General features: G+C 49.1%; 1 protein-coding gene across 6 annotated transcripts in view; it reads left to right on the top strand.

Moving 5' to 3' along the window:
• Positions 1-15,742, top strand: part of SCMH1 (Scm polycomb group protein homolog 1) — a 103,323-nt gene that overhangs the window by 65,963 nt on the left and 21,618 nt on the right. For all 6 annotated transcript variants that reach the window (XM_034753870.1, XM_034753872.1, XM_034753869.1 and 3 more), the window contains 3 exons: positions 11,268-11,500; positions 12,407-12,533; positions 15,008-15,208. In XM_034753870.1, coding sequence (XP_034609761.1) covers positions 11,268-11,500; positions 12,407-12,533; positions 15,008-15,208 — 561 coding nt within the window. The remainder of the gene's footprint in view (positions 1-11,267; positions 11,501-12,406; positions 12,534-15,007; positions 15,209-15,742) is intronic.

Consider the following 15,742-nt stretch of genomic DNA (forward strand, 5'->3'; position numbering starts at 1 on the left):
CATATACTTGTACTTATGTGGTCCAGCACTCAAAGCTACTACTCAAACCCTTCCAGATGTGGCTAGTGCAAGTTTACTCCTTGAGAAGACACCACTTGGACTCAGTGCTCATGGTCCCTCCTCTGGTCCTTGCATCCCTGGACGGGTGGAAAGACCGGAGATTGGTTATGGTGGGGGACCCCTCAGCAGTTGATAGCCTTAGTCTTGGACATGTAAGACCTAGGGTGGGGATCCCACCTCAACAACTTCAGGGCCTCTGGTGCCAAGAAGAACTCTTCCTGCACATAAACATCAGGGAGCTCAGGGTGGTATGCTTAGCATGCCAAGTGTTCCTCCCCGAGATCTCAGGCAAGGTGGTGCAGGTACTGACAGACAATACTGCGGCCATGTTTTACATCAACAAGCAGGGGGAGGCTCGATCTTTAGCCTTGTGTAAGGTTGCCAGCTGTCTGTGGGACTTCTGTGTGAAGCACTCCATTCATCTTGAGGCGTCAAATCTCCCAGGAGCCTGGACTGTACTGGCGGTTCACCTCAGGAGATCCTTTTCCTCTCGCCATGACTGGTCCTTTTACCCAGAGGTCACAGGTTCATCTTCCAAAGGTGGGGGCTCCCCAAGTGGACCTTTTCACTACCAGACAGAATAGGAAGTGCTGTCAGTTTTGTTCACTATGCAGGCTCAGCCTGGGCTCCCTCTCAGACGCTGTCCTGCTCCAGTGGACAGATATCCTATTTCACACCTTTGCCCCGATCTCCTTGGTTCACAAGGTCCTCCTAAAAATCAAACGGGACAAGGCAAGAGTTATTCTGATAGCCCCTGCATGGCCACATCAACACAAGTTTAGCATGCTTCTGGATCTGTTGGTAGCAACTCCCCTTTCACTCACAGGCCATCCGGATCTAATTTCACCAGACCACGGCAGGTTTCTTCACCCTAACCTCACCTCCCTGCACCTAACTGCATGGATGCTGCATGGCTGAACCTTGAAGAACAGGCTTGCTCGGAACAGGTCCAGCAGATCTTGCTAGATAGTAGAAAGCCTTCCACCAGGGCTATCTACTCGGACAAGTGGAAGTGCATCTCAATTTGGGCTTCTGAGCGTGCTCTCTCTCCCCATCTCGATCTTTCCTGCAGTCTGTCTTGGACTATTTGCTCCAGTTAAAGCAGCAGGGCCTGGCCCTTGCATCTATCAAGGTGCATTTAGCAGCCATCTCAGCCTTCCACCCACTGGTGAACAGCAGGTCAATGTTCTGTTACAAGATGACAGTGTGGTTTCTCAAGTGCTGGAGAGGCTCTGTCCTCAGGTCTGCAAGCTGACCGCCCCCGCCCCCATGGGACTTAAACCTGGTTCTTTCAAGACTCACGGGTCCCCCCTTCAAACCATTAGCATCGTGCCTCCTGCTACTTCTCTCTACTAACCTTCCGTAACTGTTCTTCGAGATGTGTTGCTCACGTCCGTTCCATGTTAGGTGTGTTGCTGGAGAATTTTCCCGCAGTGGGATCTGTCGGGCCGGCTCTAGCACCTTCTGGAGTTGCATGGTTATGCGCCGGTATGAGGAGTGCCACCGGCCTTGCACCCTCTCAGTTCCTTCTTGCAAGTAACTCCAACAGAGAGGTAGGAGGGTGGGTCATGGAACAGACATGAGCAATACATCTCAAAGAACAACAGTTACGAAAGGTTAAGTAACTGTGTTTTCTTCTTCAAGTGCTTGCTCATGTCCATGCCATACAGAAGGTCGCCTTCCTGGTGGCGATCACCTCGGCCAGAAGGGTCTTCGAAATCAAGGACCTTATGTCAGAACCACCTTACATTGTGTCCTTTAAGGACCAGGTCCAACTGCTCCTCCATCTGGACTTCCTATCAAAGGTGGTGTGTCAATTCCATAACAGCCAAGCCATTTCTCTACCAGTCTTCTTCCCAAAATCTCATGAGAACTGAGGAATGGTAGCTTCACTCATTGGACGTTAGGCATGCCCTCACGTTTTTTTTTATTGAGAGGACTAAGCCCTTCCTCTAGTCCACACAACTCTTCGTAGCAATAGCGGAAAGGATGAGAGGGCTTCCTGTGTGAGCCCAGAGGATCTCGTCATTGCCGGTATTCGGGCCTGCTACGAGCAGGCGAATGTCCTGCCTTTGGCTACCTTAACTACTCACTCCACAAGGCTTCGTCAGCAGCGTTTCTCACACAGGTCCCAGTCCAGGACATCTGCAGAGTTGCAACCTGGTCATTGGTGCATACCTTCACATCCCACTACGCCATCACCCAATAGCCCCAAGCCGACGCTAGTTTCAGAAGAATAGTGTTTCAGTCAGCATATCCATGAACTCCGAGCCCCCCTCCGGGGGGACTGCGTGTGAGTCACCTTGCGTGGCATGGACATGAGCAAGCACTTGAAGAAGAAAAAACAGTTACTTAAACTTTCGTAATTGTTCTTTGAGATGTGTTGCTCATGTCTGTTCCATGATCCACCCTCCTACATCTCTCTTGGAATTACTGGCAAAAAGGAACTGAGAGGGTACAGGGCCAGTGGCACTCCTCATACCAGCGCATAACCGTGCGACTCCAGAGGGTGCTAGAGCCGGCCCGACAGATACCACTGAGGGAGAATTCTCCAGCTGCCTTAAAATCTAGGAATCTGAGGATGCCACTCAACGCCTTGTCTCCTTACTAGACATATACTGGAAGCTAATCCTTCTGCAATTTCCATGCTTGAGCCTTTTCATCCAGCAAATTCCTAACAGGATTTTCTTTGGAAACAATCTGTCTTTAAGTGCATGGTAAACTTGCCCATCTCCATTGAATATCTCTCTAATCTCTCTTCTGGGCTGAATCTCTCCAGGGTCTGCCAGTCATGGGCACTTACAGCAAGAAGGAACCACTAACCATGTTCTCCCTCTAAGAAGAGTAATTTCAAAGCCATTTTAGGTAGAAAGAATGTTAAATAAAGATGGATGAACTGTGTGGACTTCTGGACAGAACTAGTGCCTTACCTGTTTGTTTGATCAGTCGGCATACGCCACTGGTCATTATTAGAAAATCAGTTGCCAACGATTATCACATGGTGGCATCAGTATTTCCCTTGCTTAGAACAGGGATTTCTGTTACGGTAACTGCTGGTAAATGCTGACTGTTTAATGGCTACTGCTGTGTCTCAAGGGAAGAGAACGACAGACAGGAAACCCTTCATCTCCGTACGGATTCTACTCCACTGTACAGCTTGACCCCAAAGATTCTTGTTTTTATTTGATTTAGGCTTGGACAAGGCTGTGGGAAGCTGATAATTGACAAATGCTGTTTTTTGGTGTTGGTTAAAGTGCCAAGGAGATTTCTCTTTAATAGAATCTCTCTCAAAGTTTAGCTGAATTTAACAGCAAGGTGAAGCTTCAGATATTGCCAGTGCTACACACCAACTGCATATACATCATGGATTCCACAGCTGGGAAAAGATGTTTATTCCTTTAGAAGCTGATGGCTTAAGTTTTTTGGCAAGGGTCTTTGCTGCTTCAGCAGGCTGGAAATGCTGCAGCCGATCTATTTTTATGGAATTAATATCTAAATTACTAATTCATTCAGTAATGTAATTCTGGTGTTAATTTGCTACTAAATTTGATTTATTCAGCTTGGGGCCCTAAATTTCCCATTTTCAGTGTGCCACAGATATTTGTTCTGCCAATATGAGTGCATTGTAGAAATTGTCTAAGGGGAAGCTGGAGGTTTTAACAGTTGAGTAGAGGACGGTATGAGCTTTTAGTACTTGGGAAGGCATAGGGAAGTGGTTATGGCGGTGGGATAAGCACACTTGCTGGATGTTCCAACTAAAATATTCAGCAGTGCAGTAGTTAATGTTGGCATTTAAACTGTCCCAGTTCAGTTTTTTGAGTTAACGCTCCTTTAAAGCGAGTGGGATAGTTCACGCCTTTCAGAGCCGTTTCAGGCAGACATTGCTGCATCAGTTACTCTTGGGGCACTTTTGGAAGATTTTCTTTTCAACAGTGAGGCTTGAAACATTTTTTTTTAAAAGTTAATTCCATGGTAAGTTTCACAGCTGCAGAATAGAGGGAGGCCTGGCTTAAAATAAAGATGGCAGCAGGTTCTTGCTGTGTGAGATCAGACTCTGGGAATTCCATATTGTCTGAATAGAGGGAAATGGTTAGTTATCTTGTAGGATTCCTTACATGTGAAGAAAACTGAGCATTCTTCCGGGAGCCAATAAGCAAGGGAAGTTCAGCTCATGGAGCTTAAGAACACGTGGAGTGATCTAAATAACGTAGTTAGATAACGAAGTGTCAGTCACTCTGATCATTCGTGAATCGTATAGCTATGTGGATGAGGGCTGTGGTTGCATAATCAGCGCTCACGTGCAAGTGGCAGTTGCCTTCCATTCTGACATTTTGCAGCATAGCTAAGTCTGGTACCCTGTAAAATATGTAGGGAACTCTTTCCTCTCCCACTACACAGATCTGATGAACTACGTGTCACTCCAGCATGTGGCGATGTGCCTTAAGGTTCCGGTTAACATAGCGTCAGAAAGCCAGGGAAAAGATCCTCTACCAGGAAAGCTGCTGAGGCCATGGCTATACCAGTCTGTTTCAAAAGCGTCTCACCGAAACAGCTATTCCAGTTCCATGGGCCAGTAACTATTCATATTTCACTTGGACATTACTGTATGGGCCCAGCGCAGCCCAAGTCTGTCTGTGGTCTCAGTAAGGCCTGGATTGATCACAGGTTTACCAGAACTGCAGTACTACCACCTGTAGCAGACACCACAGTCATCTGGAAAATAACCAGCCATTTCAAACATTCAGTTTGTATTGCACTTGTGCTATTGTATTTCTTTTCTGTCTGGTCAAGTATTGATTCCATTGCTAATGTACTATTTCAGACATGTAGAAATAAATCTTGGTCACCCCACACCCATTTTCTGTATATCTTCCCACTACAAAAGGCCTTATTTTAAAGCCAAATTAGGTTGCTGAGTGACAGTGTACTAACATTTATCATAGAGTCATAGAAGATTAGGGTTGGAAGAGACCTCAGGAGGTCATCTAGTCCAACCCCCTGCTCAAAGCAGGACCAACACCAACTAAATCATCCCAGCCAGAGCTTTGTCAAGCCTGACCTTAAAAACCTCTAAGGATGGAGATTCCACCACCTCCTAGGGAACCCATTCCAGTGCTTCACCACCTTCCCAGTGAAATAGTTTTTCCTAATATCCAGCCTAGACCTCCCCCACTGCAACTTGAGACCCACTGAGAATAGCCAAGCTCCAACCTCTTTGGAACCCCCCTTCAGGTAGTTGAAGGCTGCTATCAAATCCCCCTTCATTCTTCTCTTCTGCAAACTAAATAACCCCAGTTCCCTCAGCGTCTCCTCGTAAGTCATGTGCCCCAGACCCCTAATCATTTTCGTTGCCCTCCACAGGACTCTCCAATTTGTCCACATCCTTTCTGTAGTGGGGGGCCCAAAACTGAATGCAACACTCCAGGTTTGGCCTCACCAGTGCCGAATAGAGGGGAATAATCACGTCCCTCGATCTGTTGGCAGTGCTCCTACTAATGCGGCCCAATATGCCATTAGCCTTCTTGGCAACAAAGACACACTGCTGACTCATATCCAGCTTCTCGTCCACTGTAATCCCCAGGTCCTTTTCTGCAGAACTGCTGCTTAGCCAGTCAGTCCCCAGCCTGTAGCAGTGCATGGGATTCTTCTGTCCTAAGTGCAGGACTCTGCACTTGTCCTTGTTGAACCTCATCAGATTTCTTTTGGCCACATCCTCTAATTTCAGATCATTTACAGAGCCAAGCACATAAAAGCAAGGAAATTAAAAGTAAAGTCGTCCTAAATCTCAGGGATGGGTTGTTGTCGTTGTCCCCACTGCCAAGTGAGGACAGCGTGGGTCTAAAACTCTCTGTCAGCAGCGTAGTGTTTCACGCCCACTTGGCGCTGGTGTAAACGATCCCAGCAGGGGCTGGGTAAATGGGGAGACTCCCCATGACCCAGGCACCAGGTGCAGCAAGTCTCCTTTTCTCGTGTAAGCTGCAGGAGAGGAGAGCGTGAGTCGGTTGCCCAAGAGCCCGGTGAGTCATGGCCAAGATGGGGATGGACCCCAGAGCCTTGCCTGCGGCGTCCACTGGACACTGAGCTAACCTCACCTCTGCAGAGCATCTTGTTTCCAGGTGGGGGCTGGAATCCCTTCACCCTGCCAGCCTGAGCCCCCACCAGAGAGACAGTCGTACGGCACCACTGCTCTCCTCTGACAGTTGGTGGAAAGTAGCCAGGGCTCTGTGACTGACAGCTGTCTGTCCTGTAGCAGTGACCAATGGGAGCGAGGGGTTGGTTTAGGAGCTGGGGGGGGACACTGCTGACTTTTTCACTTAAAAGTCTTAGTTCGTATTCATCCCTCCTCCCAAGTAAACCCCTTGCTGTTGTGGCTGGTAGCTGGAGCTCATGGACTCAATGCAGTGCACACAAGCGTCCCACAGACCACTTCTCCTAGGCTCCTCCGCTCCCACATGGCACCTCACCCCTCCCAGCTCCGCCCGTTGTCTAGGTATTGGTTCCTGGTGCTGTAGTGCCTGAGGACCTTCACAAAGCCACAGCCATCTGGCCTCCATTCCATCACTGAGTCTTGACCCAGGGTGCTCTTCTCTGGTTCCTTGGTTGCTGTTGCCTTTGCACCAGTAAGGTCTGGTGTCTCTCTCCCTGGATGTAAATGAGGGGGCTGCTCATCCTCACTTATGCCTTAGCAGTTTCCCTTAGGCTGCGGTGGGAGGAAGGTTTGAGCCCATAGCCTTAAGGAGGCTTTCTTGTGGCTGGGGCACCTGAAGTCTCCAGCCTACATCTAGAATAGCCTGTGTGCCTAGGTAATGCTGGCAACGTCTCTGATCTGGGTGCTGAGGGCTTCAGGCTGGTAAAGCCTGTGAGGCAGCTCTTGGAGGTGCAGGCTAGGCCACCCCATTCCTGTGTCAAACACTTGTAACCCTCTAATGGGCAGAGATAGGATATGGGGTGATCATCCACTTACTGCTCAGCTGATCCATAACTGCATTTCCCCTTGCTGACTAGCATGTTCGTCTGGGTTCTCACAGGGCTCTCCTCACCAGATGCACAAGGACCAGCCACCTTCCCACCCACTCCTCTAGAGGTTGAAATCAGTATCAGGCTGTCACTTAAGGGGTGAGAAGTCTGGAGTTTGCCCCTGTGAGCAAAGACTAAAGAGATGGGACTCGGGAATTCGGGGGGTGTTGACATTTCAGTGCCCGCGCACATAGGGAATCTTCTAGTCTGGGAGATGAACAGTTCACCTCTGGAAGCTGTTGTTTACAACTGTTGAAGTAGACAGACATCACTGCATCAGTTACAGTCAGTTCACATGTTGAAGGTTTTCTCCATGACCATGAGGGTAGACATCTGGATCGATTGCAAAAGCAATTACTAATCTATGTGAAATATTTGAAACATCCATTGGTGTCTCAGGTTGGGCTCCCAAAATTATTTCTTTATTTTTCACAGATGTTTAAATTCTAGAGCAAAATGTTAATCATCTGAGCTGGGTCACTTCACCTCCTGTCCCTATGAGAATATGAGCAGATGAGTGACTAAGGGGGGGATAAGGGGGCTGATGCAGAAAAACAAGGAAACTTGAGAAAATGGCTGAGAGGAAAAAGGGACTTTCCTCTTTAATAGTAGGCAAGTATCCCAAAGGGCTGTGTTTTGGTACTGGGGCAGACTGACCTAGCAGCCTGGAGAGCCCTAAGAAGGAAATGCGAATGGACTGCATGTGCCAGCTGCAGGCAATTGGGATGTCACTTCATTTAGGTTGGGCAGTACCTTGAGTGGAGCATGCCATCTTATTCGGTCCAGACAGGAGCTAGCACTTTGGGCTGTGGATGGCAGCCCCAGTCTGCAGGGATCAAGGGTGGAGGCTGCACCTCGCAGCTGCAGTGCATTGGAAAGTTGTGGGCACTGCAAATTTGACTTTTTGCCTGCAAGTGCTAGAAGGGGCTTTCGAACGGAGCACTGTCTCTGTGACTGTCAGGCGGGTGCTGACTGGCCCTCCTGTTTGGAATGTTCTCTGTGCATTCTCCATGACAGGCCACTACGTGTGGTAAAGAAAGGCGGGACTTGATGACAAGCCAGGTAACTTGTGTGAAGAGGAAGGACTAGAGCCTTGCTCCTCAGAGAGTTCAGTGTCAATGAAGTAAATGATTTAAAAATATTATGTGAACCAAACGGTACCATAGAATCACTATGGATGGTAATTCCGTGCTTGAATATTCAGAATATAGCAGTAGGGATATACTACTGACTACCTGACCAGGATGGTGATAGTGACTGTGAAATTCTCAGGGAGATCAGAGAGGCTATGAAAATAAAAAAACTCAATAATAATAATAATTAATAATGGGGGATTTCAACGATTTCCATATTGACTGGGAACATGTTACCTCAGGACTGGATGCAGAGAGAAAGTTACTTGATACCTTAAATGACTGCTTCTTGGAGCAGCTAGTCGTGAACCCACCAGAGGAGAGGCAGTTCTTGATTTAATCTGAAGTGGAGCATAGAATCTGGTCCAAGAGGTGAACATAACTGAACTGCTTGGTATTAGTGACCATAACATAATAAAATTTAACATCCCGGGGGGGGCACCACAGCAGCCACCGCGGTAGCTTTTAATTTCAGAGAGGGGGGACTACACACAAATGAGGAAGTTAGTTAAGCAGAAATGAAAAGGTCCAGCGCCAAAAGTGAAATCCCTGCAAGCTGCATGGAAACTTTTTAAAGACGCCATAATAGAGGCTCAATTTAAATGTATACCCAAATTAAAAAAACACAAGTAAGAGGACCAAAAAAGTGCAACTATGGCTAAACAACAAAGTAAAAGAAGCAGTTAGAGGCAAAAAGGCATCCTTTAAAAAGTGGAAGTTAAATCCTATTGAAGAAAATAGAAAGGAGCATAAACTCTGCCAAGTGAAGTGTAAAAATATAATTAGGAAGGCCAAAATAGAATTTGAAGAACAGCTAGCCAAAGACTCAAAAAGTAACAGCAAAAAAATGTTTAAATGTATCAGAAGGAGGAAGCCTGCTAAACAACCAGTGGGGCCACTGGATGATTGAGATGCTAAAGGAGCACTCAAGGAAGCTAAGGCTATTGCAGAGAAACTAAATGAATTCTTTGCATCGGTCTTCATGGCCGAGGATGTGAGGGAGATTCCCAAACCTGAGCCATTCCTTTTAGATGACAAATCAGAGGAACTGTCCCAGATTGAGGTGTCATTAGAGGAGATTTTGGAACAAATTGATAAACTAAACAGTAATAAGTCACCAGCACCAGATGATATACACCCAAGAGTTCTGAAGGAACTCAAATGTGATATTGCAGAACTACTAACTGTAGTATGTGAACCTATCATTTAAATCAGTTTCTGTACCAGATGATGGGAGGATAGCTAATGTGATGCCAATTTTTAAAAAAGGCTCCAAAGGCAATCCCAGTAATTACAGGCTGGTAAGCCTAACTTCAGCACTGGGCAGATTGGTTGAAACTGTAGTAAAGAACAAAATTGTCAGACACATAGATGACCACGATTTGTTGGGGACGAGTCAACATGGTTTTTGTAAAGGGAAATCATGCCTCACCAATCTACTACAATTCTTTGAGGGGGTCAACAAGCATTTGGACAAGGGGGATATAGTGTAGTTAGATTTTCAGAAAGCCATTGACAAGGTCCCTCAGCAAAGGCTCTTAAGCAAAGTAAGCTGTCATGAGATAAGAGGGAAGGTCCTGTCCTGGATCAGTAACTGGTTTAAAGATAGGATACAAGGAGTAAGAATAAATGCTCCGTTTTCAGAATGGAGAGAGGTAAATAGCCATATCCGCCAGGGGTCTGTACTGGGACCAGTAGTGTTAAACATATTCATAAAAGAACTGGAAAAAGGGGTAAACAGCAAGTTGGCAAAATTTGCAGATGATACAAAACTACTCAAGATAGTTAAGTCCAAAGCTGAGTGCGAAGAGGTACAAAGGGATCTCCCAAAACTCGGTAACCGGGCAACAAAATGGCAGATGAAATTCGGTATTGATAAATGCAAAGTAATGCACACTGGAAAACATAATCCCAACTATACATATAAAATGATGGGGTCTAAATTAGCTAAATTAAATTAGAGATCTTGGAGTCATTGTGGATAGTTCTCTGAAAACATCCGTTCAATGTGCAGCAACAGTCAAAAAAGCGAACAGAATGTTAGGAAGCATTAGGAGAGAGAGAGATAACAAGATAGAGAATACCATATTGCCTCTATAAATCCATGGTACGCCCACATCTTGAACAGTGCGTGCAGATGTGGTCACCCCATCTCAAAAAGATACATTGGAATTGGAAAATGTTCAGAAAAGGGCAACAAAAAGGATTAGGGGTATGGAACAGCTTTTGTATGAGGAGAGACTAATAAGACTGGGACTTTTCATCTTGGAAAAGAGATGGGGGGGAGGGGATATGGTAGAGGTCTATAAAATCATGACTAGTGTGAAGAAAATAAATGAAGTGTTATATACTCTTTCTCAGAACACAAGAACTAGGGGTCACCAAATGAAATGAATAGGCAGCAGGTTTAAAACAAACAGAAGGAAGTATTTCTTCACACAATGCACAGTCAACTTGTGGAACTCTTTGCCAGAGGATGTTGTGAAGGCCAAGACTATAACAGGTTTCAAACAAGAACTAGATAAATTCATGGAGGATAGGTCCATCAATGGCTATTAGCCAGGATGGGCAGGGATGATGTCCCTAGCCTCTGTTTGCCAGAAGTTGGGAATGGGCAACAGGGGATAGATCACTTGATGTTTACCTGTTCTGTTCATTTCCTCTGGGGAACCTGGCATTGGAACCGTTGGAAGACAGGACACTGAGCTAGATGGACCATTGGTTTGACCCAATATGTCAGTTCTTATGTTCTTATGCTAATTGAACAGTTCACCTAACTTAAGCCAGAATGTCCCATATTTTAGGAGAAAGGACTATCTTATGGCTAAAGCACTGGACTGGAAGTCAGGAGATTTCGGTTCTTACATGAGATGCAGAAAAAGAATGTGCACGCTCAGCTCTGAGCTCTCTAGTGTACAGCGAAAGTTGCTGCTACCTGGGGACGGCGGCGTTTACAGATAGAAGACACTCGTATTCTGATCCACAGCTGTGTGCACGAATAATTATGCCATCGTAACCTTGTGTAAATGATGATCATCATCTTTCGTTTGATTGCAGTTGTGATTCCAAAGAGCCCGTTTCCTGTCTCTGAAGGAAGTGCCGAGAAGCCCAGCATGCACAGCAGCATGAAGACTGCTTTGGGGCCCCAACCTGAGCAAAAGCGTCGCAAATCGGGCAAGAAGCGCGGCCGGACGCCCAAGGCCTTGATCCATCACCCCATCCCTACCCCCTCCAAATCTGTGGAGCCTCTGAAATTCCCCAAAAAGAGGGGACCAAAGCCTGGCAGTAAGGTAGGTGACAGGGTACATGCCTGTGATCACATGTGAATGGAGCGTGCTGCGTGTGTGCCTCTGGGGTGGAGAGCAGCTGTGTTTTTGTGCAGGGGCGCTGGAACAATTTGTATGGTGAGGGAGCTGAGAGCCATCGAACCAAACCGTAAACCCTTGGTATGATGGAAACCACTTTTAAGTGAGGAGTTGCGGAAGTGCCCCCAGCACCCTCCGTCCCCTAGTTGCAGCACCTATGCTTTTGTGTGTGTAGGAGGCAAAGTCCAGCCCTAGGACTGCCGGGTAATGGGAGCACACCCATGGAGTGTGGGGGTTGGGAGCATCTCTAGACTCCAGGTCCTCAACCCAGCAGGGGCTGGCAACATATGCACTGGGCAGGGGTGTGGAATGGAGGGAATAACTAGACTCCAGCCTCACACCCCCAGGGATGATCATATTTAAAAGTGTCAGGAAGCGTGGCAAACGGGGTAGGGTCTGAAGAGGGTGTTGGGTGGGGGCGGGGTCTGAAGAGGGTGTTGGGCGTGGTCTGATGAGGGCGGTGGGTGGGGGTGTGTGGTCTGATGAGAGCAGTGCAGGGCGGGAGGTGGAGTCTGATGAGGGTGCTGGGCGGGGGATAGAGCAGGGTGGGGGCGGGGTCTGATGAGGGTGGTGGGCGGGGGGGTTGAGCAGGAGGGGGGTAGGGTCTGATGTGGGCGGAGGGGTTGAGCAGGATGGGGGCGGGGACAGACGAGGGTGGTGGGTACAGAAGGGCAGGGGGTGGGGTCTGATGTAGGTGGGGGGCTTGAGCAGAGTGTGGTCTGATGTGGGCTGGGGTAGAGCAGGGCAGGGGCGTGGTCTGATGAGGGTGGTGGGCGGGGCAGGACGGTGAGCATGTGTAAAAGGAGAACTCTTCCCAATCCCTTTCTGCAGAGGAAACCTCGGACTTTGTTGAATCCAGCCCCCACCTCTCCAACAACTAGCACCCCAGAGCCAGACACCAGCACTGTGCCCCAGGATGCTGCTACTATCCCCAGCTCTGCCATGCAGGCCCCCACAGGTACGCTGGGCTCGCCCCCTCAGGGAAGATGATGAGTTAAGGAGTCTGGGGGAACCCAGAAAATATCAAGTGAAGATACCACGATTTCCAAACATGGCAGCAAGTCTGGCTGGTGTGGGAATAATAGTGGCCTAACGCAGAGAAGAATCAGGCTGCAAAGAGATGCAGAGGCTCCCGGTGCCTTCCCTCATCTCCTCCGTTTCTCAGGAACGTAGCTAGAGCTGGGCGATTGCACTGCATTTTCCTCCCATGAATTATTGCTTAGAGCGGTGGTTCCCAAAATGGGGTTCGTGAACCCCTGGGGGTTCGCAGAACGTTACAGGGAGTTCGCCAGAAAAATTTCACTAATGGCGGACAGAGGACCCCGGGCATTGGAGACAGCAGGTGGGACCCGGTTGCAGGGCAGACACCCTGAGCCCTAGGGAGAGCGGGGCCGGGCAGTTGGGGCCGGCAGCCCAAGCCCTGCCCCCGTCAGCAGGGGAGCCGGCAGCCCGAACCCCAGCACTCTGCGCAGGGCTGGCAGCCCGAGCCCCTCCCCTGTCTGCCAGGGAACCGGCAGCCTGAACCCCAGCACTGTGCGCAGGGCGGGCAGCCCGAGCCCCAGGGAGAGCGGGGCTGGGCATTTGGGGCCGGCAGCCCGAGCCCTGCCCCCGTCAGCGGGGGAGCCGGCAGCTCGAACCAGAGCGCTCTGTGCGGGGCGGGCAGCCCGAGCCCCAGGGAGAGCAGGGGCGGGCAGTTGGGGCTGGCAGCCCGAGCCCTGCCCAGGTCAGCGGAGGAGCCAGCAGCTCGAACCCCAGCGCTCTGTGCGGGGCGGGCAGCCCGAGCCCCAGGGAGAGCAGGGGCGGGCAGTTGCAGCCAGCAGCCCGAGCCCCGCCTCCGTCAGCGGGAGAGCCGGCAGCCCAAACCCCAGCCCGAGCCCCAGGAATTTGCCAAATCTCATCTAAAGCCAGAACCACGGCCCTCCTTGTTACCACCAGCCACAACCTCACCCGAAACTAGAGGTGGGTGAAAATCCCAAGCATTTTTCACAAAGTTTTGAATTTTTTTTCACATTTTTCAAAATTCCCCAAGAAAAATTTACAAAAAACTGAAATGGAAAAATGGTCCATTTTCAAAAACTGTTTTCATGAAACACTTTCTGATTTTTGAAAACCAAAAATGAATTATTTTTATTCTAAACCATTTTTTTTTTTTTAAAAAAAAACAAAAGCCAAAAAATCATTTTACAGAAACATTTTTGGTTTCTGGTTTTTCTATGTTCGTTAAAAAAAGTTTCAATTAAAAATATTTTTCAGAGGTTCATAGATTCTGGGGCCCGGCAGTTGGGGCATCCATCACACTGAGGAAATTTAAACTTAAATCCCTGAAAATATTCATTTTTAGGAGGGGGTTCACGAGATTTCACAATTGAGTGAAAGGGGTTCGCGGGCTGTTAAAGTTTGGGAACCACTGGCTTAGAGGTACCTAGTGGCGTCCCCTGGGTTGAACAGAGGGATGTCTGCATGGACACTCGAGACCTTTCACCCTGGGCTGAGGCTCACCTTGCAGCTAGGGGCAGAGTGCTCTCTTGGAGCCGTATGGTTGGACACACACATCCTAGCAACTCAGCCGCTCTGGACTCATTTCTCCAGTCCCATGCTGCTCTGAGGCAGGAAGGGCTGCAGCACCCTAGTTCTCTCTGAAACTAGAGAGGGGGGCAGGCTCGGCTGTGCTGAGTCACCCCAGAACCCTGCATTAAAAGTCAGGGTGTCTGCTGCAGAGTCTTGCTGGGTCCGTTGAGCTCCTAGTAGGGTGGAGGGGCAGCCAGAGTCGCGTTGGGCACAAAGGAGCCAGGGTCGAGAGCCTAGAAAGACCAAGCTAAAGTTTCTGTGGGGTTCCAGTCTTGAGTCAGAATTAAAGCTGACCCCAGAAAGGGGAGTCTGATGCTAACTCTGCCCAGCACATGGTATGGCTGGGCCCACTCTCCCTCAGCACAGCTGGACAGATATCTAGGGAAGCCTAAGGGACCTAGGCTGGAAATTCAGTGGGAGCTGGGTGCTGAACTCCCCTAGGCTCCTTTTAGAGTCTCAACCGTTATCCGGACGCTCAGCACGCCCACAGCTTGGCATACTTGGAGCACTAGGACAGAGGCCGTGGAGGAGATGCTAGCATGGCGGAGGATGAGCCCAAAGGAAGCGAGGAATCAGCATTGTGGGCTTGTACCTCTTCTAAATATACCTTGTGCTGGTAGGCAGCAGACTAGTGGCTATGCTGGACTGGCTTGCTTCATCCTGTTTGTGAGCATATGACAGCAGGCCGGCTCTGTACTGGCAGGAGGGCCGGGCTGTGGGTGTGCAGCTCTCGCGGGGTAATGGTGAGCCTATGACAGGGCAGGCCCCATGCTGGCAGGAGGGCAGGGCTGTGGCAAAGCAGGGTTGGGTGTTCTGGGCAAGCAGCTCTCGCAGGATAACCTTGAGCCTTCTCTCTCTCTGCAGTCTGCATTTACTTGAACAAGACCAGCAGCACCGGGCCTCACCTGGACAAAAAGAAAGTTCAGCAGCTGCCTGACCATTTTGGACCAGCTCGGGCCTCTGTGGTGCTGCAGCAGGCAGTACAGGCCTGTATTGACTGTGCTTACCATCAGAAAACTGTCTTTTCCTTCCTGAAGCAAGGCCATGGGGGAGAGGTCATTTCAGGTAAGAACCAAGCTTTCTCCCCCCTGCCCTGCTTTCTGAGAGATCTTTGATGGAACCATCTCCCTGGAGCACAGCACCGTCCTGATGTCAGCTGTGGCCATCCCCAGCCAGGGAAGTCTCCATGGGAGTCTGGAAGGCTCTGAGCGCTGTACCGGGCTGCTGTATAAAGCCTAAACAAGCGAGGATCGCTTCTCCAGCCGCAGGAGGGGTGTATAACATGCTTGTGCATGTAGGAATAAAACTCCCATGTGCCTTCCAGCCAAGAATCACAGTGTCATTCTCAGCCACTAATCAATGCAGTCCCTAGCTCATGGGGTGCTGTGGGAAGTGTCACTTTTTCCCCATTTTACAGATGAGAAAACTGAGGCACAGAGAGGTGACATGACTATCCAAGGCCACACAGCTCGTTGGTGGCAGATCTGAGAACAGAATTCAGCCTCCTTGGTTCCCAGTCCTGTGCATTAGCCTCAAGCCCATCCTCCCCTGTTTCATCAGTGTTCTTTGTGCTACATTGTTTGTTTCTTTTCAGTGATA

Source organism: Trachemys scripta, chromosome 20, assembly GCF_013100865.1.
Source record: "Trachemys scripta elegans isolate TJP31775 chromosome 20, CAS_Tse_1.0, whole genome shotgun sequence".
NCBI classification, from domain to species: domain Eukaryota; kingdom Metazoa; phylum Chordata; order Testudines; family Emydidae; genus Trachemys; species Trachemys scripta.